General features: G+C 40.9%; 2 protein-coding genes across 5 annotated transcripts; one reads left to right on the plus strand and one right to left on the minus strand.

Moving 5' to 3' along the window:
- The first annotated feature begins 2,265 nt into the window (after positions 1 to 2,265).
- Positions 2,266 to 14,040, plus strand: LOC111850678 (transmembrane protease serine 9-like). 3 transcript variants are annotated; one of them, XM_072702967.1, is made up of 15 exons: positions 2,266 to 2,350; positions 4,944 to 4,964; positions 5,106 to 5,268; positions 5,582 to 5,850; positions 6,064 to 6,209; positions 6,330 to 6,594; positions 9,886 to 9,906; positions 10,064 to 10,226; positions 10,502 to 10,770; positions 10,985 to 11,130; positions 11,250 to 11,514; positions 11,804 to 11,969; positions 12,256 to 12,488; positions 12,592 to 12,683; positions 12,860 to 14,040. In XM_072702967.1, exons 1-15 carry the CDS (start codon positions 2,296 to 2,298, stop codon positions 13,133 to 13,135), a joined length of 2,550 nt encoding a protein of 849 aa, XP_072559068.1. In that variant the 5' UTR covers positions 2,266 to 2,295; the 3' UTR covers positions 13,136 to 14,040. The 3 variants fall into 3 exon arrangements, with proteins under 3 accessions (XP_072559068.1, XP_072559069.1, XP_072559070.1); XM_072702968.1 differs by having other exon boundaries at positions 11,807 to 11,969; XM_072702969.1 differs by having other exon boundaries at positions 10,655 to 10,770.
- Positions 14,041 to 19,111: 5,071 nt separating this feature from the next.
- LOC111850670 (protein yippee-like 5) lies at positions 19,112 to 22,151 on the minus strand. Of its 2 annotated transcripts, XM_023824806.2 has the most exons (4): positions 21,949 to 22,151; positions 21,064 to 21,117; positions 20,396 to 20,578; positions 19,112 to 20,179 (listed from the first exon to the last, which is right to left on the minus strand). In XM_023824806.2, the coding sequence occupies exons 3-4, from the start codon at positions 20,534 to 20,536 to the stop codon at positions 19,955 to 19,957; spliced, it is 366 nt and encodes a 121-aa protein (XP_023680574.1). In that variant the 5' UTR covers positions 20,537 to 20,578; positions 21,064 to 21,117; positions 21,949 to 22,151; the 3' UTR covers positions 19,112 to 19,954. The 2 variants fall into 2 exon arrangements, with proteins under 2 accessions (XP_023680574.1, XP_023680573.1); XM_023824805.2 differs by lacking the exon at positions 21,064 to 21,117.
- Positions 22,152 to 25,279: the final 3,128 nt, after the last annotated feature.

A 25,279-nucleotide genomic window follows, 5' to 3' on the forward strand; every position in this document is an offset into this window, starting at 1 on the left:
CTGTTTTGGTATATTTGTCATTATTCATTGGGTAACACTATACTTGATGTGGCACAAATACTTAGTAATAACTTGGTAGCTACTAAAGTACAAATTATGAACAATTTGTAAACAAGTATAGTTGCTACTCAAGATGAAAGATGAGTCATGATTTATTAATGATGAACAAACATGAGATCAGAATTTCACTTGTGTTATTCATTACTAGTTCCTTCAGTAGTTCCTTCAATAGTTCACAAAGGTTAACCGGATTAACAGATATGGAAACAGACACAGGAAATGCTTGAGACAAAACGTTACAATTCATTAATGATGAATTAACATGAGACATAGTTTGTGATGTGCCCCATCAAGTAAAGTGTTACCCTTAATTGTTTCAGTTCTTCAATGAAAAAATAATATGACAAAGCACCTTAGTAAACACCAAATACATGGTCAGCAGAGTTATTTCACCATTAGGCTTTTGAGGAGGACCCTCATGGCTTCCTGCTACTCCAGGAACTAACTGACCCTCAAAACAGAATATAAGTTGCTTTGGATGAAAATGGCCTGTTACATCTGGTGTAACACAATATTCTACAATAAGAAGATCACAGTTGTTGCTGCTAAAGGTGACACAACCAGTTGTTAGGTTTTGAGGGAAATCATTTTTTAAATAGGTGATATAGGTGTTGGATAACCATTTTACTTCAATAAATGGAACAACCTTTTAGTGTATGTGTTTTTTTCCCCCTCATGTTCCTTGTCTTTTATTACATTTTGTAGGTCACACTTTACTTGAGGGGGACATTGAGTTGACTTGAGAGGAAAAATTTAGTAGTACATGCTTACTTAATGCATTAATTAACTAAGTTAGTTACATACTGATCCCATGCTAATTTGTCATTAATCAATCATGACAGTTCATATATTACATTCAGGCACAAGATTAGTTAACTAATTAGTTAATAATGGTAAGACTTGGAGCAAAAATTTCTTAACTCATTTGCTACTCAAGAACAAAACACGAACTAAGGTAGGTTTCCCCATGAATTACATGAACTGATGATAAATTAATGATGAATGAATTTTGCTTTGACAAATGTATGATACTGTATATTTTCTCTGCTATCATTTATCATGGTGTTGCTGTTTTTTTTTTGAACACTTTATATACAGATAGTAATGTGGTACTTCGGAATTTCGAAAGTGGAACATGTTACTGACCGCTGTTAAGAAGGAAGTACTGTACATGTATCGGGGCATTTGCTGCAGGTAACTGTGAGTCATGCGTTCTTGGAACAATGCTGGATTTTCATAGTGTTGCAGAAAAAAAAAATCATGTTTTTAAGTTTCAGGACTGCTGGAATATGCCAGCCTTAAAAGAACCTCCATGTTTCCATTTCTAAGTGTCTCTCTGTACATTGTTCAGTGTGAGACAGTGGTATTTTAAAAATCCATCTCCTTCAGACTTAGGGCACATATAAGGGCATAGATTTGGGTACGAATGGTAGGGACATATCCCAATGGCTATTGTGGGAGCTTTGTGTGTGATTAAGGGGGTTCCCAATTGCTCTGGTAATATAACCTTTACACTCTGATTTGGTCCCTATACTGTCAGAAAAAAAGTATCAATGTGTAGCTTTGAGGGTAAAATTACTTGTCACTGGGGCTGTACCTTCAAGGGTCTTCCAAGTGTACCCTGGCTGTAGGTTAATGTACCTTTTAGTCTAATTTAAAGTACAGAAATGGACTCTAAGGAACATTTTTTAATATTGGGGGTAAATTAATGTTGTTTGTACCTTGAGGTACAAAACTGTACCAGGGTTGTGCCCTTTTTTTCTGACAGTGTACCAATGTTGTAACTAAACCTACACTCAGGGTTTGCATGTAATTTATTTATAAATTTATAAAACCATGCCAAAAATGTTCAAATATCTATACTGAAAATATGCAAACAGGTCTGCAAATTTTGCGGGTTGTGTGAAAAAAGGTAATAGTAATTTAGTAATTAAAATAGTAATTAAAAGCTGGATTAACACTAAGCAAAAGTACATTTAAATTAATTGCACTAAATGCTTCGCTGACATTTTTGATACTAGCTTGCGATGAAAGGAAAGAATCATACGGTTGCATATCAGAAGTGGCAATTAACGAGGAAGCAGGAAACACGGCTGAGAAAGGTGATGTCTAAGGCGTTGGGAATGTTTGAAAATCCTGCGGCCAGAGTAGGATGTGCTAGTAGCTAGATTTGTCCACAATATAAATTAGAAATGATGTGCAAAGACAGACAGACCGGAGTCTCTGCTTTATGCAATGGCATTCAGGAGCTGCGTGCTTTTTGTGACGGTGCTTAGCCTGCTGGATAGAGGTAAGTGCTGTGTAGTCAACAAGCCAGCATCTGCGCTTCAGTGCTGTGTGATTCTTACATAATAAATATTTGAAATGCAGGAAAGAAACATTAAAAATTAATGTAAATTACATAAGAATGGGAATCTTTTCAAATGTGCTTTACACTTACTTATTATGTTTAAAGTACCGTATCATGGACTTGTCAAGCTTTTCTGTATAGGTTAATGAAAAATTAGTAATACTTAAAAAAAACTTTTATCATATAATTAAGTTTACAAGATGTTTGCTAATTGGCAATGATATCAGTAGCTTTATCAGAACTGTTGTATATATACTCAGCAACAAAAGAAACGTCCCTTTTTCAGGACTGTGTATTTCAACAATAATGTTGTAAAAATCCAAATAACTTTACAGATCTTCATTGTAAAGGGTTTAAACAATGTTTTCCATGCATGTTCAATTAACCATAATCAATTAATTAACATGCACCTGTGGAATGGTCGTTAAGACCTTAACAGCTTACAGAAAGTAGGCATTTACTGTAAGGTCACAGTTCTAAAAACGCAGGACACTAAAGAGACTTGTCTACCGACTGTGAAAAACACCCAAAGAAAGATGCCCAGGGTCCCTGCTCATCTGCGTGAACGTGCATTAGGCATGTTGCAGGGAGGCATGAGGACTGCTGATGTGGCTAGGGCAATAAATTGCCATGTCGGCACTGTGAGACACCTCAGACAACGCTACAGGGAGACAGGAAGGACAGCTGATCATCCTCGCAGTGGAAGACCACGTGTAACAACACCTGCACAGGATCGGTACATCCGAATATCACACCTGCGTGACAGGTACAGGATGGCCACAACAACTGCCCGAGTCACACCAGGAACACACAATCCCTCCATCAGTGCTCAGACTGTCCGCAATAGGCTGAGAGAGGCTGGACTGAGGGCTTGTGTGTTCCTGGTGTGACTCGGGCAGTTGTTGTGGCCATCCTGTACCTGTCACGTAGGTGTGATATTCGGATGTGCATGTTAATTAATTGATTATGGTTAATTGAACATGCATGGAAAACATTGTTTAGACCCTTTACAATGAAGATCTGTAAAGTTATTTGGATTTTTACAACATTATTGTTGAAATACACAGTCCTGAAAAAGGGACGTTTCTTTTTTTGCTGAGTATATAATACTTTTAGAATGGTTTATGGTCAAATTAAAAATAATACCGGTGATGTACTCACGACACTTGTTAAAGGAGCTAATCACAAAAAAAATAATAAATAAAAATAGAAAACAGGTAAAATATTGAAATTGCTGTAGTTTGAAATAAAATGCTTAAATAATTGCAGAAAGAACCCACAAACTCACACAATTCTATGTAACCTCAGCATTTTGCTGCAGGCTTGACTTTCTGGACGTATGCGGAACGCTGACCTTGCCGAGCAAAGAGCATTTCAGTCTGTGGCACTCTGTCCTACCACACTTCCCTGTCTAAGAATGATAATTTAACCCAGGCGGTCATGCAAAATAGATACAATCTATATGATCTATACGGTCACTATGCCATGACTTGCTTTGCAGTCAGTAATGCATTTTTTTTAAAAAGCACTTCCTCGTTCAGGCAACTACCAGATCAACCTGAAGTACAGGAAATATCTGTGTCAGTAGGTAAATTTGCCTGAGGGCTAATTGTACAAGAAAGATACGTACCAGAGCATCATGAAAATAGGAAAGAAATTCAGAATGGAAGGTTTTTAGCGGCAGGCGTTTATGGCAGCTATTCTAGAGGCACCCAGTGTCCCAGTATCCATCTCAGGGCTGCTGCAAAAACAGCCACCCAGGTTTCTCAACTAAAACGCCGCATAGCTGAGCCCATGAGGACACCATGATTACAATGAAAATAAGGGCCTTAATTACCCAGCTGCAAACATGTGGGGTTTAGGTTACAAAGACAAATGTGAGTGTTTTGCGTGCTCTACCTTCACTGCCATTCATGCTGTTGAAGCTGGTATATTGAGTAAAACCTGTAGTACCAAGAGCCACATGTCACTGCTGATTTTGTATAGAAACATCTGAGATTAACTAGATGAATGGGTGGGATTGTGATGATGGAGGGTTTGGGAAAGTTACTTTTGCTGGTATTCATTTGTTTGAACTGTATTCATATGTGAAAGATTCCAACTACTTAAAAGGTGTCACATTGAGATTAACCAGGGTTCGAGTCTCTGCCATGGCTCCATGTGCATGGAGCTGGTTCTCCCCGCATTGGCGTGGGGTTTCCTCTGGGTACTCTGCTTTCCCCCCACAGACCAAAAACATGCTGAGGTTAATTGGAGTGTATTTCTGTAGGTGTGTATTTCTGAAGTGAATGGTGTGTGAGTGTGCCCTGCGATGGGTTGGCGCCCCATGCTGGGTTGTTCCCTGCTTTGTGACTGTATCTTCTGGAATGAACTCCAGACCCCCTGCGACCCTGAATAAGACAAGTGGGTAAATAAAATGGATGAATGGATGAACATTGACATTAGCCATGTAAAACAAAGAAATAATCTTCATGAATGCATTTTCAATCACTTTATATTAATTAACCAAAGCTGTTCTCTCCCATTTTTTTAGAGTCAGATGCACAATTGAATGGTAAGTTTGTTAGTATCGTGGCTTTATTCCTTCTCTTAAAATATGTGACATAGTGCTTAAAAAATGAACTGACCAATATCCAACACTGTGGGAACATTGTGCAAACTGCTCCTTACCTGATTCCCCTCACCCCTCCCCTAGTGTGTGGTCAAGCTCCTCTTAACAGCAGGATAGTGGGGGGTCAGAATGCCCCCGTGGGGAATTGGCCCTGGCAGGCCAGTCTACGTTCGTATGGTCAACATGTTTGTGGAGGATCCCTCATCAACGATATGTGGGTGCTCACTGCTGCCCACTGTGTCACCAGGTGAGTCATATAGGTTAGTGTCTTCAATCTGGTCCTTAGGGACTATCAGACAGTCCATATTTTTGCTCCCTCCAAACTCCATACCTGGGAGCTGGGAGGGAGCGAAAATGTGGACTGTCTGGCAGAGAACAGGGAGAGAGCAAAAATGTCGGTCTCCCCGAGCACCACATTGGGAAACACCAACAGAGTTGATTTTATATAACAGTATCAATGTTAAAACTGACATGAATAGTCTGAGAGGTATCCAACTTGCAAAAAGTGTCTATTATTTAACTTGATTTCTGCTAACTATTTGATGCTCTGCTTCCTTCAGCACAAATACAAATGGCTGGAGTATTTATCTGGGGCTTCAAGATCAATCTTCTTCAATCTCAAATGAACAAGTCAGAACCCCCAGTCTCATCATTATTCATCCACAATACAACAGTTTTCCACATGACAATGACCTCGCTCTTCTGAAGCTCAGCAGCAATGTAAACTTCACCGACTACATCCAGCCCGTTTGCCTGGCAGCCAGTAACAGTACCTTCTACACTGGCACTGAGACGTGGGTCACTGGCTGGGGAAATGTTCGCCCGGGTGGTACGTGATCATATCCATCCTGACATAACACTGCCAGCTTTGCTCCTTTTTTCAGTAACTAACGTGCTGCCTTTCTGGTCAGGATGTTAATAATAATTTTGTATCTGGATTTATGCTTGTAATCACTGAAAATTCACAGATTTTGATAGCTACTAAACATTAAAGCCTCTTGTTTATGATGTTATAAACAATGTTGTTTATTTTTCCTTTCAGTCTCCCTCTCCTCACCTGGCATCCTACAGGAAGTGCAGGTACCAATAGTTGGAAACAACAAGTGTAATTGTCTGTATGGGCAGGGCACCATCACAGCCAACATGATGTGTGCTGGTCTGCTAGCAGGAGGAAAGGACTCCTGTCAGGTGCGGCAGCTCCTCCACAGTCTTTTTATAGATCATCTGCTCCTGAGAGCAGCCATGCCATGTTCAACGTGATTGATATTTGTTCCAGTTTTGATGGAATTCTGTTTTCCACCTGTGCAGGGAGACTCAGGAGGTCCCCTGGTGGTCAAACAGGGCTCTGCATGGATCCAGGCTGGGATCGTTAGTTTTGGAAAAAAATGCGCCCTGCCCAACTACCCTGGAGTCTATACCAGGGTGTCTCGTTATCAGGCCTGGATCAATTCCACCATCAGCACCAACCAACCAGGATTTGTGACATTTACCTCCAGTGGGACGAACAGTGACTCCTGCAGTTCGTTTCCCTCCATTACCTCAATTCCAACCACTGCCACCACCACTGCCAAACGTGAGTGCCTGATGCTTCCCATCTCTAATTTCCCATTCTGTCCTTAGGTTATTGTTATTGTGTCTGTTGTGCGATTGCCTTCCTCGGACCTCAGACAGACCACTTACAACACAGGAAACCTTCAAATAACTGTACCAACTGCTCTCTCTCTGATTGCCTGATCACTGGTTAATGTTATAAATGTACATCAAAGGCAGAGTAACAGACTATGAGCAGCGTAGATCTCAGCAAACGATCCAGGGAATTGTATTAATACTCTGCCTTTGTTCCCCCACCTCCGTCACCTCAGCAGGTGTATGTGGTCTCGCCCCCCTGAACAAAAAACTGCAACCCACGGCTACAAACATTTGTAATTCACTTTACAGACAAACAAACCCAAAGTGGCTTAGAACAAACGGACTTGGCAACTGTGGGTCACAGAAGAACTTGAAATTTCACATGTCTCTGCACTGATTGAGGTTTCACTGCTGTGCACATTAATGGTGATTGATAGATAGGTAAAGAGTCTGAGAATATTTTAATGCAAGCTTATGCAGACGAGAAAGAAATTTTTTCGTAAAATAATAATAATAATAATAATAAAAGAGAAAAATCCTAAGAAAAACAATCGAGGTCTATAACACAATTGCTTTGGACCCCTAATAATAATAATACAGACGCTCCTCTACTTATGAACTTTCAACTTATGAACTTCCAGACATACGAACGAAGAGGACTGCAAGTCCAAATTGTGTTCCTTGGGCTCCTGTTTCCTGTCCGCAACATAAATATTTTATTCTGCGGCCCAATTCCTCCTAGTACGACTTCTGGCCGCTATTCCCACCATGCAGCAGTGTAGCGTGCGTACTCCCAACATCCTAGTTCTTTGTACTTGTGTATTCCCTTAAAATGATGTTGAATAACGACTACGAACATTTCAAGTTATGGACTTCCTTTCGAAACGTAACTCATTCATAAGTAGAGGAGTGTCTGTAATAATAATAGTAATAATAATACGGTAATAATAATACAGAAATACATAAATGATACCATTTTCTTTCTCTCTCCGTCTTGGGTGGGTGGGCCTGTCCTGTGATTGGGAAGGCTTAGTCCACCTTTTCCCCCCTGAGGAGCTGGGCCTGACTGGTACTTAGACACGTCTAAAGTCAGAAACATGAATACTTAGAATAACAACAAAGAATTAGAATAGCAGGAGAAAAAAAATAGTAATTAAAAGCTGGATTAACACTAAGCAAAAGTACATTTAAAATTAACTGCACTAAATGCTTCGCTGACATTTTTGATATTAGCTTGCGATGAAAGGAAAGAATCATACGGTTGCATATCAGAAGTGGCAACGAGGAAGCAGGAAACGGCTGAGAAAGGTGATGTCTAAGGCGTTGGGAATGTTTGAAAATCCTGCGGCCAGAGTAGGATGTGCTAATAGCTGGATTTGTCCACAATATAAATTAGAAATGATGTGCAATGACAGACAGACCGGAGTCTCTGCTTTATGCAATGGCATTCAGGAGCTGCGTGCTTTTTGTGACGGTGCTTAGCCTGCTGGATAGAGGTAAGTGCTGTGTAGTCAACAAGCAGCATCTGCGCTTCAGTGCTGTGTGATTCTTACATAATAAATATTTCAAACGCAGGAAAAAAACATTAAAAATTAATGTAAATTACATAAGAATGGAAATCTTTTCAAATGTGCTTTACACTTACTTATTATGTTTAAAGTACCGTATCATGGACTTGTCAAGCTTTTCTGTGTAGGTTAATAAAAAATTAGTAATACTTAAAAAAAACTTTTATCATATAATTAAGTTTACAAGATGTTTGCTAATTGGCAATGATATCAGTAGCTTTAACAGAACTGTTGTATATATAATACATTTAGAATGGTTTATGGTCAAATTAAAAATAATACCAGTAATGTACTCAGGACACTTGTTAAAGGAGCTAATTACAAAAAAAATAATAAATAAAAATAGAAAACAGGTAAAATCTTGAAATTGCTGTAGTTTGAAATAAAACGCTTAAATAATTGCAGAAAGAACCAACAAACTGACACAATGCTATGTAACCTCAGCATTTTACTGCAGGCTTGACTTTCTGGATGTATGCGGAACGCTGACTTTGCCGAGCAAAGAGCATTTCAGCCTGTGGCACTCTATCCTACCACACTTCCCTGTCTAAGAATGATCATTTAACCCAGGCGGTCATGCGAAATAGATACAATCGATATGATCTATACGGTCACTATGCCATGACTTGCTTTGCAGTCAGTAATGCATTTTTTTTAAAAAGCACTTCCTCGTTCAGGCAACTACCAGATCAACCTGAAGTACAGGAAATATCTGTGTCAGTAGGTAAATTTGCCTGAGGGCTAATTGTACAAGAAAGATACGTACCAGAACATCATAAATATAGGAAAGAAATTCAGAATGGGAGGTTTTTAGCGGCAGGCGTTTATGGCAGCTATTCTAGAGGCACCCAGTGTCCCAGCATCCATCTCAGGGCTGCTGCAAACCAGCCACCCAGGATTCTCAACTAAAACGCCGCATAGCCGAGCCCATGAGGACACCATGATTACAATGAAAATAAGGGCCTTAATTACCCAGCTGCAAACATGTGGGGTTTAGGTTACAAAGACAAATGTGAGTGTTTTGCGTGCTCTACCTTCACTGCCTTTCATGCTGTTGAAGCTGGTATATTGAGTAAAGCCTGTAGTACCAAGAGCCACATGTCACTGCTGATTTTGTATGGAAACATCTGAGATTAACTAGATGAATGGCTGGGATTGTGATGATGGAGAGTTTGGGAAAGTTACTTTTGCTGGTATTCATTTGTTTGAACTGTATTCATATGTGAAAGATTCCAACTACTTAAAAGGTGTCACATTGAGATTAACCAGGGTTCGAGTCTCTGCCATGGCTCCATGTGCATGGAGTTGGTTCTCCCCGCATTGGCGTGGGGTTTCCTCTGGGTACGCAGGTTTCCCCCCACAGACCAAAACATGCTGAGGTTAATTGGAGTGTATTTCTGTAGGTGTGTATTTCTCAAGTGAATGGTGTGTGAGTGTGCCCTGCGATGGGTTGGTGCCCCATGCTGGGTTGTTCCCTGCTTTGTGCCTGTATCTTCTGGAATGAACTCCAGACCCCCTGCGACCCTGAATAAGACAAGTGGGTAAATAAAAAGGATGAATGGATGGACATTGACATTAGCCATGTAAAACAAAGAAATAATCTTCATGAATGCATTTTCAATCACTTTATATTAATTAACCAAAGCTGTTCTCTCCCATTTTTTTAGAGTCAGATGCACAATTGAATGGTAAGTTTGTTAGTATCGTGGCTTTATTCCTTCTCTTAAAATATGTGACCTAGTGCTTAAAGAAATGAACTGACCAATATCCAAAACTGGCACAGTAATGTCTGTGAGAACATTGTGCAAACTGTTCCTTACCTGATTCCCCTCACCCCTCCCCCAGTGTGTGGTCAAGCTCCTCTTAACAGCAGGATAGTGGGGGGTCAGAATGCCCCCGTGGGGAATTGGCCCTGGCAGGCCAGTCTACGTTGGCATGGTCGACATGCTTGTGGAGGATCCCTCATCAACAATATGTGGGTGCTCACTGCTGCCCACTGTGTCTCCAGGTGAGTCATATAGGTTAGTGTCTTCAACCTGGTCCTTAGGGACTATCAGACAGTCCACATTTTTGCTCCCTCCAAACTCCATACCCGGGAGCTGGGAGGGAGCAAAAATGTCGGTCTCCCCGAGGACCACATTGGGAAACACCAACAGAGTTGATTTTATATAACTGTATCAATGTTAAAACTGACATGAATAGTCTGAGAGGTATCCAACTTGCAAAAAGTGTCTATTATTTAACTTGATTTCTGTTAACTATTTGATGCTCTGCTTCCTTCAGCTCATATACATATGACTGGAGTATTTATCTGGGGCTTCAGAATCAATCTTCTTCAATCTCAAATGAACAAGTCAGAACCCCCAGTCTCATCATTATTCATCCACAATACAACAGTATTACACATGACAATGACCTCGCTCTTCTGAAGCTCAGCAGCAATGTAAACTTCAACGATTACATCCAGCCCGTTTGCTTGTCTGCCAGTAACAGTACCTTCTACACTGGCACTGAGACGTGGGTCACTGGCTGGGGAGATGTTCGCCCGGATGGTACGTGATCATATCCATCCTGACATAACACTGCCAGCTTTGCTCCTTATTTCAGTAACTAAATATTACTGAATTACTGCCTGGTCAGGATGTTAATAGTAATTTTTTATCTGGATCTATGTCACTGAAATTTAACAGATTTTGACACCTACTAAACATATTAAAGCCTCTTGTTTGTGATGTTATAAACAATGTTGTTTATTTTTCCTTTCAGTCTCCCTCCCCTCACCTGGCATCCTACAGGAAGTGCAGGTACCAATAGTTGGAAACAACAAGTGTAATTGTCTGTATGGGCAGGGCACCATCACAGCCAACATGATGTGTGCTGGTCTGCTAGCAGGAGGAAAGGACTCCTGTCAGGTGCGCCAGCTCCTCCACAGTCTTTTTTTAGATCATCTGCTACTGAGAGCAGCCATGCAATGTTTAACATGATTGATATTTGTTCCAGTTTTGATGGAATTCTGTTTCCACCTGTGCAGGGAGACTCAGGAGGTCCCCTGGTGGTCAAACAGGGCTCTGCATGGATCCAGGCTGGGATCGTTAGTTTTGGCCAATCATGCGCCCAGCCCAACTACCCTGGAGTCTATACCAGGGTGTCTCGTTATCAGGCCTGGATCAATTCCACCATCAGCACCAACCAACCAGGATTTGTGACATTTACCTCCAGTGGGACGAACAGTGACTCCTGCAGTTCGTTTCCCTCCATTACCTCAATTCCAACCACTGCCACCACCACTGCCAAACGTGAGTGCCTGATGCTTCCCATCTCTAATTTCCCATTCTGTCCTTAGGTTATTGTTATTGTGTCTGTTGTGTGATTGCCTTCCTCGGACCTCAGACAGACCACTTACAACACAGGAAACCTTCAAATAACTGTACCAACTGCTCTCTCTCTGATTGGCTGATCACTGGTTAATGTTATAAATGTACATCAAAGGCAGAGTAACAGACTATGAGCAGTGTAGATCTCAGCAGACGATCCAGGGAATTGTATTAATACTCTGCCTTTGTTCCCCCACCTCCGTCACCTCAGCAGGTGTATGTGGTCTCGCCCCCCTGAATAACGTTGGGAGCAGCGGGTCGCCGGCGGCAGGGGCGTGGCCCTGGCAGGTCAGCCTGCAGATGAATGGGGTCCACATCTGTGGGGGCACTCTCATCACAGAGACATTCGTCATGACCGCAGCCCAGTGCTTCAACAGGTCAGTACAGGCAGAACTGAAGGTTAAAGATTATTAAAATCTCTCTTACCTCAACAAAATGTAACAGTGGGAGCTTTATGGGTGAAATATGCAAAATCCTGAAAACAATTAACGAAGCAAATCTGGTATACAATTTGAATTACTGATTCAAAGACACAATGAAGTCAGGGATAAAACTAATTCCTTACCCTAACCCTAACTCCAGTTCAGTATTTAAAAGAAAGGGTCTCCCCTACAGTGCGACCCCTCTTATATTCGCATTGATTGCATCACCGTGTTCCCCCAGCTCTCAGCTTAATAGCAGCCAGTGGACAGTGGTTCTGGCTATGAATGTGTCAGTGAAGGTGTCCAACATCACCCTGAGCAACCTGCCGGGTCCCAACATCGCTGTGCTCCACCTGGCCACAAGCGTAAACCTGACTGACCACATTCAGCCCGTGTGCCTGGACCTGGGAAATGCCGCCGTGCAAACTGGGACACAGTGCTGGGTGACGGGATGGAGGGGCGTCCAGAGAGGAGGTGAGCGAGTGTGTTAGTGCCTGAACCACTGTGTCTGTATTACACTGCATTAATTATATGAAATACTTAATGAGTATAAAACTATCCTTCCCGCATATGACAGTCCCAGATATTCAGCAGCAGAGTACAACAGTAGCAGATTGTGGGGACAGTGCATCTTCTTCCATCTGTATCACAGCTGTGTCATTGCAGCAGGTAAGGATGCACATCTATCACTGCTTGTATCTGCCAGTCACTCCTTAGCAGTGCTGCGCTTTCAGCTCCAGTCATATGGTACTCAGACTGAAGGCTGTTTTGTGTTTTCTCCCTTTTCACTCCTCCTGTCTGCCTGTCACTCTCTCTCTCTCTCTCTCTCTCTCTCCTCACCTCAGGGTGATGCAGGTGACCCATTACTCTGTAAACAGGGGAGCACCTGGTTCCAGGCTGCAGTGATAACGACCAACACCTCCAGCACCAGCAGGGCCACATCTTCCCAGATACAGACCTTTACTAAGATGAATCAATTTGCCACTTTCCTCAAAAACACTGTTGGCATTCTATCCCCAAACTCTGCTGCAGCAATTCGCATCAACACCATCATCCCTTTCCTGCTGCTTCTCCTCTCTCTCCCCACCCCACTCTTATCCATATCCCTTCTGCCCATCTGAACCAAATTTCAGGTAGCAGCCTAATGTATTTGCATGTGAACGATCAGTCATTGGTGAGTGTGGCCGACTTGGATCTCACAATAGGAGACATGCAGTATACAGTATGGCTGATTATGGGAATATACTGACTTACTTTGAAATGGAGAACAGAGTTCAGCTCACGCCACTGTAACTTAATGGGTCTGTATTTGGGCACTTTACTGCTGTACTGAAGATCTCAGTGTCAATGTCAGTCACCCATACTATTGCTCTATGGCCTGGTGCTTATGAAGAGTTTGTCTGTGTCACCTTAATTGTTACATATTTGCAAATGTAAGAATACCATCAACATCTTCTACCTGCATTGTCATGGGAAGAAATCTGAAAGATGTTCTGTACTGGAGAAGGGAAGAGAAGCTGTTTCAACCATCCATCCATCCAGTCATCATACTTCTGAGCAAGATCACAAGCAAAAGCTGTTTCAATAATGTAAAAAATTCCCTGAATGTATCATAGTGTATTTTGGAATGAAGGAATGATTCCTGATCTGGATTTTGTACGTAGAATTTCACAGGACATTTATTTATCATCACTACTTTCATAAAATGTAAATTATAGTCAGATTTGTATAAGAAAAATATTTTTATGACGTATATTTTTTAAAGTTGCACAAGTATGTGGACTGTTTGGCAGAGAGCAGGGAGGGACCAGAAATATGGACTGTTTCAGGGTCCCCGAAAATACTTGAATACAACAATACTTGTACTTGATACTTGAACTTAATACAAGAATACTTGGACTTCACTGAGATTAAAAAATGTGCTTTCAAAGTTATAGGTTAGTGATATATGTATTATATGTGTTAATGATAAATTGACTACGAATCATTGTATTATATCTTTGTGACAAGTGAAATTTTGAATGCAGTGGTCATTAAAAATATATTTTAAAACATATGGACTGATGATATACTGTAGATCTACTGGTCAGATTTAATAATAAATAATAAACATGTCACATTAATAAATGGTGGTGTCCCATATTGATTGCAAACAATCACCCCAGTTACTAACTATATGACTTCATCCTATATTATTTTGGGATGAAGGTATAACAGCTTGTCCTATTCAGGGTCGCAGGGGGTCTTGACCTTATCCCGGACGCTACAGTCACAAGGCAGGAAACAGCCCAGGATGGGGCACCAACCCATAGCAGGACACACTCACACACCATTCATCCACTCACATACACACCTATGCGCTATCTGGTAACTATAATTAACCTGAGCATCTCCCATGCTTATTTAGTATAAAGGTCACAGTTTCTGTTGCATGGTGGGAAAGCAACACACGAAAGTGATCAGTAGCTATAAAGGTTCCCAGTTGAGACAGCCCAGCAACTTGGAACGAGGAACTAGGTTCCTGAGCTTTTTTGGGAAAGCACCTTAACGTACAGTAGGCCTACTCGTCATTAGCATTGGTAGGTCTGATCACCCACGACTATAGCCCCAAACATTTGTAAGCCTAGCCTTGAGTATTTTTGCACTGAAAAAAGGAGAAAGGCATGTTTTCAGATGGAAAAAAGAGGTGTTATAGCAAATCAACACACAAACTGTATAACAGAACAGAACTTGACTCTCAGCGTCTGAAGGACAGGGGAGTAATCAACTGCTACACAGGACACAAAAAGACACATGCATCCATATGAAGAGCTCCAGTTTTAAAAATCTATCAATGTCATGGGAAAACCTGTTCTACTGGCTCCTTATCACCAATCTCTCATCTCCTGCCAGAAGAACCATTTTCCTATCAGAAGCCACGCCCTTCTCAGCTGTGGTAGATTCAGATTGACTAGGAGCTCTATTTCACTGTGCCTTACAGTATGCTGCTCTTTGGTATGAGATGGTCTCAGTTTCAGAGTTTAAATGGTTCCTGTATGATTATCTGTTTACTGATTCTGACTCCTGTCCCCCTGATGTCTGCTTGTGCCTCACTCCTCGCCTGACCTGTGTCTTTTACTGACCTTCATTTGCCTAACTATTTGCATCCTGTTTTTGCTTGTGCTGGCTTTGAACCAGCCCTTATGAAAATTAACCATGGTTTTACTATGATTAAATAACCATGGTTTACAATGGTTTGCTGTTTTTCATTGGTGTTTTGGGTAACTATGGAAACCATGACTATGGTTTTATCATGGTTTCACTACAGTTAAACCCTAGTATAATCTTGATCATAAACCATGGTATTTGTTTTACCATGGTCTTTGTTTTACCATGGTCTTTCCAAACCATGGTTTTCTTATTTACCACAGCTACCATGGAGTGCTATGGATAAACCATGGTAGTACTATGGGTAGTACCAAAGTACCATGAGGTACTATAGTAAAACTGGGAAACCACAGTGAATTTTCATAAGGGAGGATTGCCTGACCATGAGTTTGCCTGCCATTAAATCATTTTGGTTTATTTACCCTGCTTCCACATTTCCACCCATATTTATTCACCACACACCTTCACAATTCTTGGCTGAATCATTGAACGTGGGTATGCAATTCAGTTCAAATAGGCTTGCTGTATTGACCTGACCATAAGAAAGGGTATTGCCTAAAAGCACACTTGGGGAAACAATGCCTGTTTTATTGGACATTACATGGGTGTCAATAATAGCTTAAGTGTCCCAAAAAATAAAGCCCCAGAGAAACTTGACTTAGCTCCTGATTTTTTCAGTAGCTAGAAACGCCCCTGCAACTCATTCAAATTAAAAGTAAATTCATTAAAAAAGTACCTGATACATAAATATGTAGAAGGTAACTAAATGGCCATGAAGCGTAGTTTTGGCTATTGTAAAAAGTACAGGAGAAAAAATTAGGAATGGGGGACATACTGTATTATGCACTATCCTAAAGATATGGTCTCAAAGGAGTGGATGGCACAGCTATGAAGCCGTAGCACTCACATGCTAAACTCCAGCTTCTGGCTCCGAGGGCATGTTTTTTTTTTTTTTGCAAAAACACAGAAAATGGTAAATTGAATTAAATAAAAAAATAATTTGAGGGCTTGAAATAGAAAATAAATTGAGAACACAAAAATGAAATCTTGTGCACATTTTTGTGATTATGTGAGCTTGGTTTAGTATTTAATAATTGATACCTTATTGATCCCCTTGGGAAATTGTCTTTACGCCTCCCTCAACTTGCTCTTTTCATAGATTAAGCTGTCTGTGAAGGGCAGCTACCAGTAGCGGCGACCAGGGAGCTGGGGGTTAAAGACCTTGCTCAAGGACCCACAGAGGCTGGGTTTGAATTGGCAACCTTCTGATTGCAGGCACACAGGCTTAGCCCACTGAGCCACACGCTGCGGGAAAGTTAAAATACTGAAAATAATAAACACATGATTTGATGCACAGTGGCCACGAAAAAAAACCTGTCAATGTTAAATGAGAGACCTAAATTCACCCATGTTGAAAAGAAAGACAATGAAACAACATCGCAATATCAACATCGATTTGATTTTCAAAATCAAAACTAAAGTCAACAGTGATTGAATGAATGTTGAATTCCTTTGTGGTTCACAATCATGCTCGTGAATTTAAGAGTGCTTCAACACACTCGTTATTTTCTACGTCGTTCTTTACTCAACTTTTGCCTGCTGTCCTGTCACAGAGACACAGAGATAGAAATAAATAAAAAGAGATAGAGCCAAAAATAGATTAAAAACATTGTCACTCTTTTTGGGACAAATATGATGATTATATAATAATAAGAAGAGTTCAATGATGCAATATCAAACTATAATGTAGGCTATAAATTAGTGCAGAAGGGTGTGTTGTTTTAACACCTCTTTGCAATCCGAGTACATAACAGGGTTGTGTACAAATCGTATTTTCTTGTTAATCATTGCAGTAAATTTCAATGCCTGTAACACTAACAGATGCTAATTGACATCTTTTTTTTAATTATTTCTCTAGTTATTCTTGATTCTTTTACTCTAAAATATGTCTTTCAGTAATGGGTGTAACCTGGTCGTGTCATGAAAGGTTTTTTCATGTGACAGGTGCTTCCACCTCCGCTTACACCTCTGTGAATTGATTAGGGAGCCAGTGGCATGCTGTGTGGGATGGAACTCTAGGACATTTATTAGCAAGCTTTTGTCTCTTGTGATTGTATGGTATGTAAACATTGTTTACACATGGACATGTAGGTGTATTTTTTGTCCTCAGGTCAACAACACCCTCTTGTCTTTGTAAGGATTTTGGGTGCATTAATGAAAATGCCTGAGCTTTGTAGTTTTAGAGGAGCATACCAGCACGGTTAGCCTTGTGATACAAGATTAGCTTGTTACTGTGAAAAGCAGAGCGTGCCATTATTATAGGTGCGCCATTGTAACTGACTGCACTGTCTACAGTTCCTGGTCCGCTGTCATTTGTATAGTTTTCTATTGTTCATGGCTGGTTGCTGCTCATGTTGGTCAATATTTATTTGCACAAAAATGCACTAGGTCTGGGCTATATATTGACATTTTATGCAATATCAAAATATTTTCAAAATGAGATGTAGGATGAGGATTAATCGTTTATATCGACCTACTTTTATTTTTATAAATCTTTCTTCTGTAAAGTTGTGCCACATTAAGAGCATTCACTGGAACTAAGGGGCCTAGCTCAAACCCTGAAAAATAACCCCTTACCATTATCCCTCCTCCACCAAACTGAACAGTTGGCACATTACAGTCAGGCAGGTAATGTTCTCCTGGCATCTGCCAAACCCAGGCTCATCCGTCACACTGCCTGGCAGAGAACCGTGCTTCATCCCTCTACAGAACATGTTTATACTACTCCGGAGTCCAGTGACAGTGTGCTTTACACCACTCCATCAGATGTTTGGCATTGTGCTTGGTGATGTGAGGCTTGCATGCAGCTGCTTGGCCATGGAAGCCCATTTCATGAAGCTCCTGGTGCACAGTTTTAGTGTTGGAGATGCCAGAGGATGTTTGGAACTCTGCAGTTACTGAGTCAAGAGCCCTGGGGACTTTTATGCACTATGCACCTCAGCACTCGGTGACCCCGTTCTGTTACGTTATGTGGTCTGTCACTGTCAGCGCTTCGGTTGTTACTAAACGCTTCCACTTTGCAATAATGCCACTTACAGCTGACCGTGGCATATCTAGCAGGGAACAAATTTCATGGACTGGCCTATTACAAAGGTGCCATCTTATGGCAGTACCACACTTGAATTCACTGAGCTCCTCAGAACAACCCATTATTTCACAAATGTTTGTATACCTGACTGCATGGCTTGATGCTTAAGTTTATGCACCTGTGGCAATTGGGCCAAATGAAAAACCTGAATTCAGTGACTAAGAGGTGTTTCCCAATACTTTTGTCCATACAGTATAAATGTGTATATCAAACAAATGCATATAAAATATTTATGTCTCTATATATTTTTCTTCTTAAGGCCATTCTACACCTTTACTAAAAGTACACTGAAGATTGATTAAATATACATGACGAAATGGCTGCAACAACCCGGTTGGGTTCAGTGAAAGATTCACCTCTGACAGCACTGATGAAATGTGATCTGTGGCTGACAGTTACGGCACTCAGGATGCTCAGAAAATGGACTGCATTGCCTAATTACGTTCTTCATTCCTTTAATTGCGGTTATATTTGCGGACAGGTGTCTGCTGATTGAGGTTGTTCTATATAGCTTTTACTCACAATACTAAGAATCCAGTTTAAACTACTGTCAGTATCATCAGTGTTGAAGTAGTGCTGAATGTTGAGTGCACTGTAGCTGAAGTTTGCCTACGAGCTACATGATGAACGCTAGGAAACAACTGTGTATATTCAACACAACACACCGGCACGACGGCAACACATTCTCTCTCCTTCTCAATGAACTGCCTGACACACTCACGTTCTCCATGTTGTGGGTTCACAGTAATAATTAAAAGCACAAGGGGCCGAGGAAGACCATTAATGAAATGAAGCAGAATGATACTTTCAGCAAGAGCACCAACTTTATTCAGACACCATCACTAGCGATGAAACCCAGAAAAAGGGAAAAGTAATCGCAACACAAGGAATATTCATATCCAAATAGAAACGGTTAACAATAATAAGTAATAACATATGAATCACTCCTGCTTCAAAGCAAAATGTCCTGAAAAAGATGATCACTGCAGGTAGAAGATACTGTCTTAATAACCCACCATCACAGCACCACACAAGACAAGACATACAGACGTGCACACTTGTGATGTCTGAAAGCACTTACTGAGGACTGAATGTTTTGTAGGCCATCTTCAGGGCTTCTCTATCTCTGCATTATCAGAGAACATGGTATTCTAATGCGTTGAAAATATCCTTCCCCTCCCCAAACCAACTTGCCTGAAGCAGTTTGAAATATATACTCTTTACTGTAGTATGCAGTTTGCAACAGCTTACAGACAGGAAGCGCATATAGTTAAACAATCACAGCACGCTGACATCACAAGATCGAAAATGGATATCGGTCCAGCTTGGAGGATGTTTGTGGCTCCTGCATCTATGCAGTGACCTCTAGAGGACGAGGCCAGATCTGCTTGATTGTTACATACCTACCTCAAAGCACCGCCCCGTATCTGTCCAAATGGCAGATAACAGGATTAGCAAGTCGGGGATCTGCCCAACCCAAAGCCAAAAGGGCTGCTCCCTTGGAGGAGCAGAAGTCAGCAGTGCTGCTCCGAGTTTGAGATGAGGCACTGAGATGTGTGGGGGCCATGGGGGGGTGCGGGGGCACTGGCACTGTCAGCCATCATTGAGACAATGGGGGAGGGTGGACCTGGAAAGGGGCGGGGCTTCAGGAGTTTTCAGAGGGGACATGTTCCTCAAAACCCTCGCTCTCCCTCACCAGCGCCCTCTCCAAGATGACGCGGCCTTCTTTGTACCGCTGGCTGTCCTCTGTGGCGAACTCGTAGATCCAGCCAAGCTTGCTGTTGCAGTTCTTGCAGCTGACGTCGCGCACCATGTGTCGACCTGTGAGCATGACGCGATCCTGAACCTCGCTATACTGGAGGTTCACCACCTGATGGCGACAAAGAGCATAATGACAGGTGAAGGATCCTGCAGCAAAGCATCATTTGGGATTGAAGTTGCTTTTGTATATCCTATGGGGCAAACAACACACATTTAGAATTTCTGGCCATGTGTATGGGAACATTTTAGTGAAGCACCTTAATGGAGAAGGCATAGCCTGTGACCCAGGCAAAGAAGGCAGAGGTATGTGGCAGTGTTTGAGTACCTTGTTGAAGAGGAAAGCACGGCCTGTAGCCCCAGTGAAGCGCGTGGAGATGAGCTCCGCACGGTTGGTCAGGATGGTGTCACAGTTTGCACAGGAAAAGAGTCGCGTGCCTCCAATGTGATCGAGGAAAATCCGACCCATTGCTGCTGTCGTAAGGTAGGAGTGACCACTGCAACCGATAGTCTAAAACAGTGCAAATTCTAAGGTTACTCAGCACAGGAGTATGTTTATGTGAGTTTCACTGAATAACATCTACTGAATATATGCATATTTTTCTCTAAACTCCATAGGATGTACTTAAAGTACAAACTTCATTTGAGTGTACACATATTTCTATCCAGTAACACACGAGAGTGATCAAATCAACACATTTGGCAAAAGAATCAGGAATGAGATCTGGAGTCATTCTGTTTTTTGGGCTCCGTTTCATTTTACAGTAAATTCACGCCCATATAAAAATAGGAGGAAATTAAGGAAAGCTCTGGGAGCACCCTGCTCCCATTCATTCTTTGGAGGTAATATGATATACATCCGTTCTGCCGGTGTGCTGTCATATATTTGATGACAAAAACTATGGAAAATAAATTATCACCTCCATAACAACCGTATTTACTACTTAGGTATCCGTTAAAAAAAGAGGATCAATAAACCATTTTAATATGACTCACTTGTTGATAACACGTTAATCCAGATATCAAAAACAGATTGCGGAGTGTCTGTCTCTAGATCACAAGAGAATGAATAAAAATACATTAATATTAGGAAGGACCGCGAAACTGCCAAGATTTCATACCCCGCACTGCGTGTGGCGACAGACAGGTGCTATGGGTTGATAGAGGGAACACAAAGTACTATACAAAAATACAATATTAATTAATTACAGTATTTATATATGAATGCTACTATGATACAACGATTGCGAACACCCAGGCTTTTTGGCTCCTCGTAAAATCAGAGGTAAACAAACAGATCATCCCTGCGTATTCGCTGCGGCTAAGCCCGTGGTGAAAACAAAGCAGACCACAAACGTTCATTTAAGACATGGAAAGTCACATTTTAAATGAAACAACGAAAGGAAAAACAAATTCAATATACGAATTGAAACGGCAGGGGCAGGTAGTGTAGCCGACGTTTTCAGCGCTGGTGATTAACAGCAGCGATAAAATGGAAATGATATGAAGACGATCACTTAGCATCACTGCCTAGAGTAAACAGGAGGAGCAAAAAAGAAAAAAGAAACCTTACGCCTACAATCAACTTGCCTACAGCACGTAACGTAAAAATGGAAAAGGAACACTTTCGGTCGTCTGGCGCTTATTCAAACAGGAAGCGATTTACAAATGTACTTGTACGGTCTATTTGTAAACTTATTACCAAAGCACAAGGCGGGCGACAAAAATCAGCTTAAAGACTAACTGAATCTCATTGGGTAGACGAAGGTAAACAACAGCTCGAAGTCTGTCACCCATCCCCCACTAATTAGCCACCCAGCTAGTTACACAGCTACACTGCTATTTTCTCCACACAGGACTCAAAAATCTCGCATCTCTCACCTCTTTTCAAGTATTTGTGTCGATTTTGAGCTGTCTACAATCTCCTTTTCCTGTGTTTGTTGGTTTTCAGGATATATATTACATATAATTAGCCTCACTCGTTTCTTGTTTATGCGCTTTTTTCGTTTGCTTTTCGAGCTAAATGTCGCAGCTGTTTTTATTCTCTCTCTCAGCTGTTCCTGCAGAGTCTATCAACATCCGGTATGTTAGATTCGCCCGTCCCTTCCATCAGATGATTGGCTGGCGTTTGGGAGGGGCGTGGTTTAGAACGTTTATTGTTAATACATTTTCTTGTGTGTGTGTGTGTCTGTGTGTTCGGCATATTGTGCATGGTGTACTTCCTTGTGCACTGTACTGCTTGAGACAGTAGACAGAGCCATCAAGTGACCATGTACTGGATAACTGGTTAAAAGATTACTCTCGTTCTAGTTATTCATTATACGAAAAAATTTCCGCTCTATGAAAAATAATACCGATTTTTAACTATATTAAAATTCTATAACATTTGACCTTTCCATAATTTTGAGGTCGAGTTCACGTTCCTGTCTTTGTTTTGTCTTCTACATATTGATTTCTATCACTAGAGGTGGTTACTTTCGAACACTACTACAGCACACAGCAGACAATATGTACTCTGAACAGGTATTACATTTCGACACCAGGGGTCAGTAGAGAACAGCTCAGGATTTCTTGCGACCAAAATATGTTTACATACAGATGCAAGGAATCGTTTCATGCTTTTCACAACTCAGACTGTACGCATTTGGAACGCCCTAAATTAATGCTTAAAACTAAGATGTCTTATCGCCGATTAAACGCAAGGATTCAAAAAAAGTCTTAAAGCCTTGTAGACTTTACATGTGACACATGGATGTTATGTACTATAACTTAATTTTCATTGATCTTTCTGCATTTCTGTGGGAATTCTTTTATAGAAGTACGCTGAATAGTCAGAATATGAATTGCATAATTTGACCAACACTCATATTTATGCTTGGGAATCTTTTTATTTATTTATTTATTTGTTTATTTATGATGTACTCCTAATTGTTTAACTTAAGGCTTATCCTTGTCAGAGTCTTGGGTGATTTAAATTTTTAATTGCTGTTAGTATGCTGCTAATGCTTATTAGCATCAATGAAACTGTAAGATCTCATGTGGACTGAGAAGTCCCTTTAATGGCACATAATAATGTAGTCCCAAGGAGACATACAAATATCACAGTTTTTTTCTGCTCTCACATCAATGAGTAACTGAGCAGGGTTATCAGAATATGCTCATATCCTTTTTTATCTGATCTGCCGGTTTTCCAGCAAGTGAAAGTGATAAAATCTGACATTTGTTTCAGAAGAAACCAGTGCCTTGACAGAAAAGTATTCTGAATATGCTGGAAGATTCATAAAAAGGTCCAATGCAGGCACTGGGTCTTACAGTTTTCAAAATTTTAGGTAAAAGTTTTATTTCCTAAGAAATGTGTTATTTTGGCCAATATTAAACAGTTGTATTAAATAACTTGCATACTTATTTTGGAGGATTTTGAGGGTTCTGCTATTTAAATATCTCTCCTTTCACATACTACTGAAAGGCTGATTTGGACAGACTTGGCTCACAGTTAAAAGTAAATGATATTATAGTGATCATATAACATAATAAGATATCAGCTTTGCTTTGACTGGCGCAATGAAAGAATTACAGATAAAGTTATATCATTAGGTGGGTCCATACTGTACTGTATTGTCTTAGATAGTAGGCAGTCCTCCCCATACAGCCACCACCACAGTCACAGGCAGTGACACTATGCGGGGGGGGGGGGGGGGGGGGGGCACAGATACATGCATGGGGCAAACTTTGCAGAATATTCAAATCAATCCTGAACAGATAAGGGATAGACATTAATACATGTGGTGCATTTATACATATACATATCCAGCATTTTCAGTGTGCATTCAAGTGCAAATATATAGAGTATACCAAGTAAGACATGCAGGTGTATTAACACATATATTTTGCCATTGTGATTCCCAGAGGATAATTCCACCAGCTGATGTTTCCCCAAATTCACCTCTCTTGTGAATAATGATGACCTCACAGCCCAAACCCCACTTCCAGCGCAGAGTTTAATAACTGTCGTATGCATTCAGCAACAACTGCAAGACAAACGCTAATAAGTAACAGAAATGAATGGGCCAGTATTGATTAAAATTATTAATTGCAGAATAATTTCAAATATTAATACAGAGGTCCTGGCATACCCATTTCAGATGATTGAATTGCGACTGTACAGTTCAAGGAATTCATGCATACAGGCTTGCTGTGCAGCAGAACACATTACTGACAACCTCCAATCACTGACTCAGGAGAAGAAACAGCAGACAGATGTCCTTGAGAAAGGATTCAGCCCCACCCCTGCCCTACAATCCCTCCATAGATTCTGTACTTTTCTCTCCTACAAACGATAACCATCTTTGCTCCACAGTGATTGGCTGACAACCATTATTACAAAGCACAGCAGTCTTGCCAAACAATGGGAAAATATATAAATGAAGTAGGATAAAACAGGTGTTATAAAGAAGTCGAGGTTAAAGACGCTGCAGATACGACACCTCAGCTAGAAGATTAGGTTAAGGAACCTGCAGATAGGACACATTAGCTAGAAGAACAGGTTACAGAACATGCAAATAGGAGAAATCAGCTAGACAAACAAGTTAAGGAACCTGCAGATAGTAGACATCACCTAGACAAACTGGTTAAGGAACCTGCATATTGGAAACGTCTGCTAGACAAACAGGTTAAAGATCCTGCAGATAGGTGACCACTCAGATAATCATGGATGCTTTGGGACGATTTATCCTCTCTGTTGTAATTTTGGCCTCACTTGGACTTCACTCAAGCATTTCAGGTTTTTATACTTTTTTATTCAATACATACTATGACATTTAAGAAGAATCACTTCAGCAATCAAAGACTTCATCAAGTTTAGCAATCTTCCAGACTATAATGCTTAATTTTATCTGCCTTTCAGAATTTAAAAGCTCCTATTATTATTATCATCAGCATCACTGTATTATTATTGTTGTTGCTGTTGTTGCTGCTGCTGTGGTTGTGTCAGCGCGTATGCCATATCATGACCTGACAGCCCGTGAAATCAATGCCAGGGCAATTATGACAATGAAGCAGCAGCTGCCAGGTCATACATATAGGTGTCCCACAAGTTAATTTCTTTTGGCATCTGCCATGCTGCACAACACAGCACTTATAGAATTATGGGAGAACCAGATAAAGCAAACTAGCTGTTGTGCATAATTCAGCAGTTGCATGCACCTGATTCTGC

Source organism: Paramormyrops kingsleyae, chromosome 19, assembly GCF_048594095.1.
Source record: "Paramormyrops kingsleyae isolate MSU_618 chromosome 19, PKINGS_0.4, whole genome shotgun sequence".
NCBI lineage: Eukaryota > Metazoa > Chordata > Actinopteri > Osteoglossiformes > Mormyridae > Paramormyrops > Paramormyrops kingsleyae.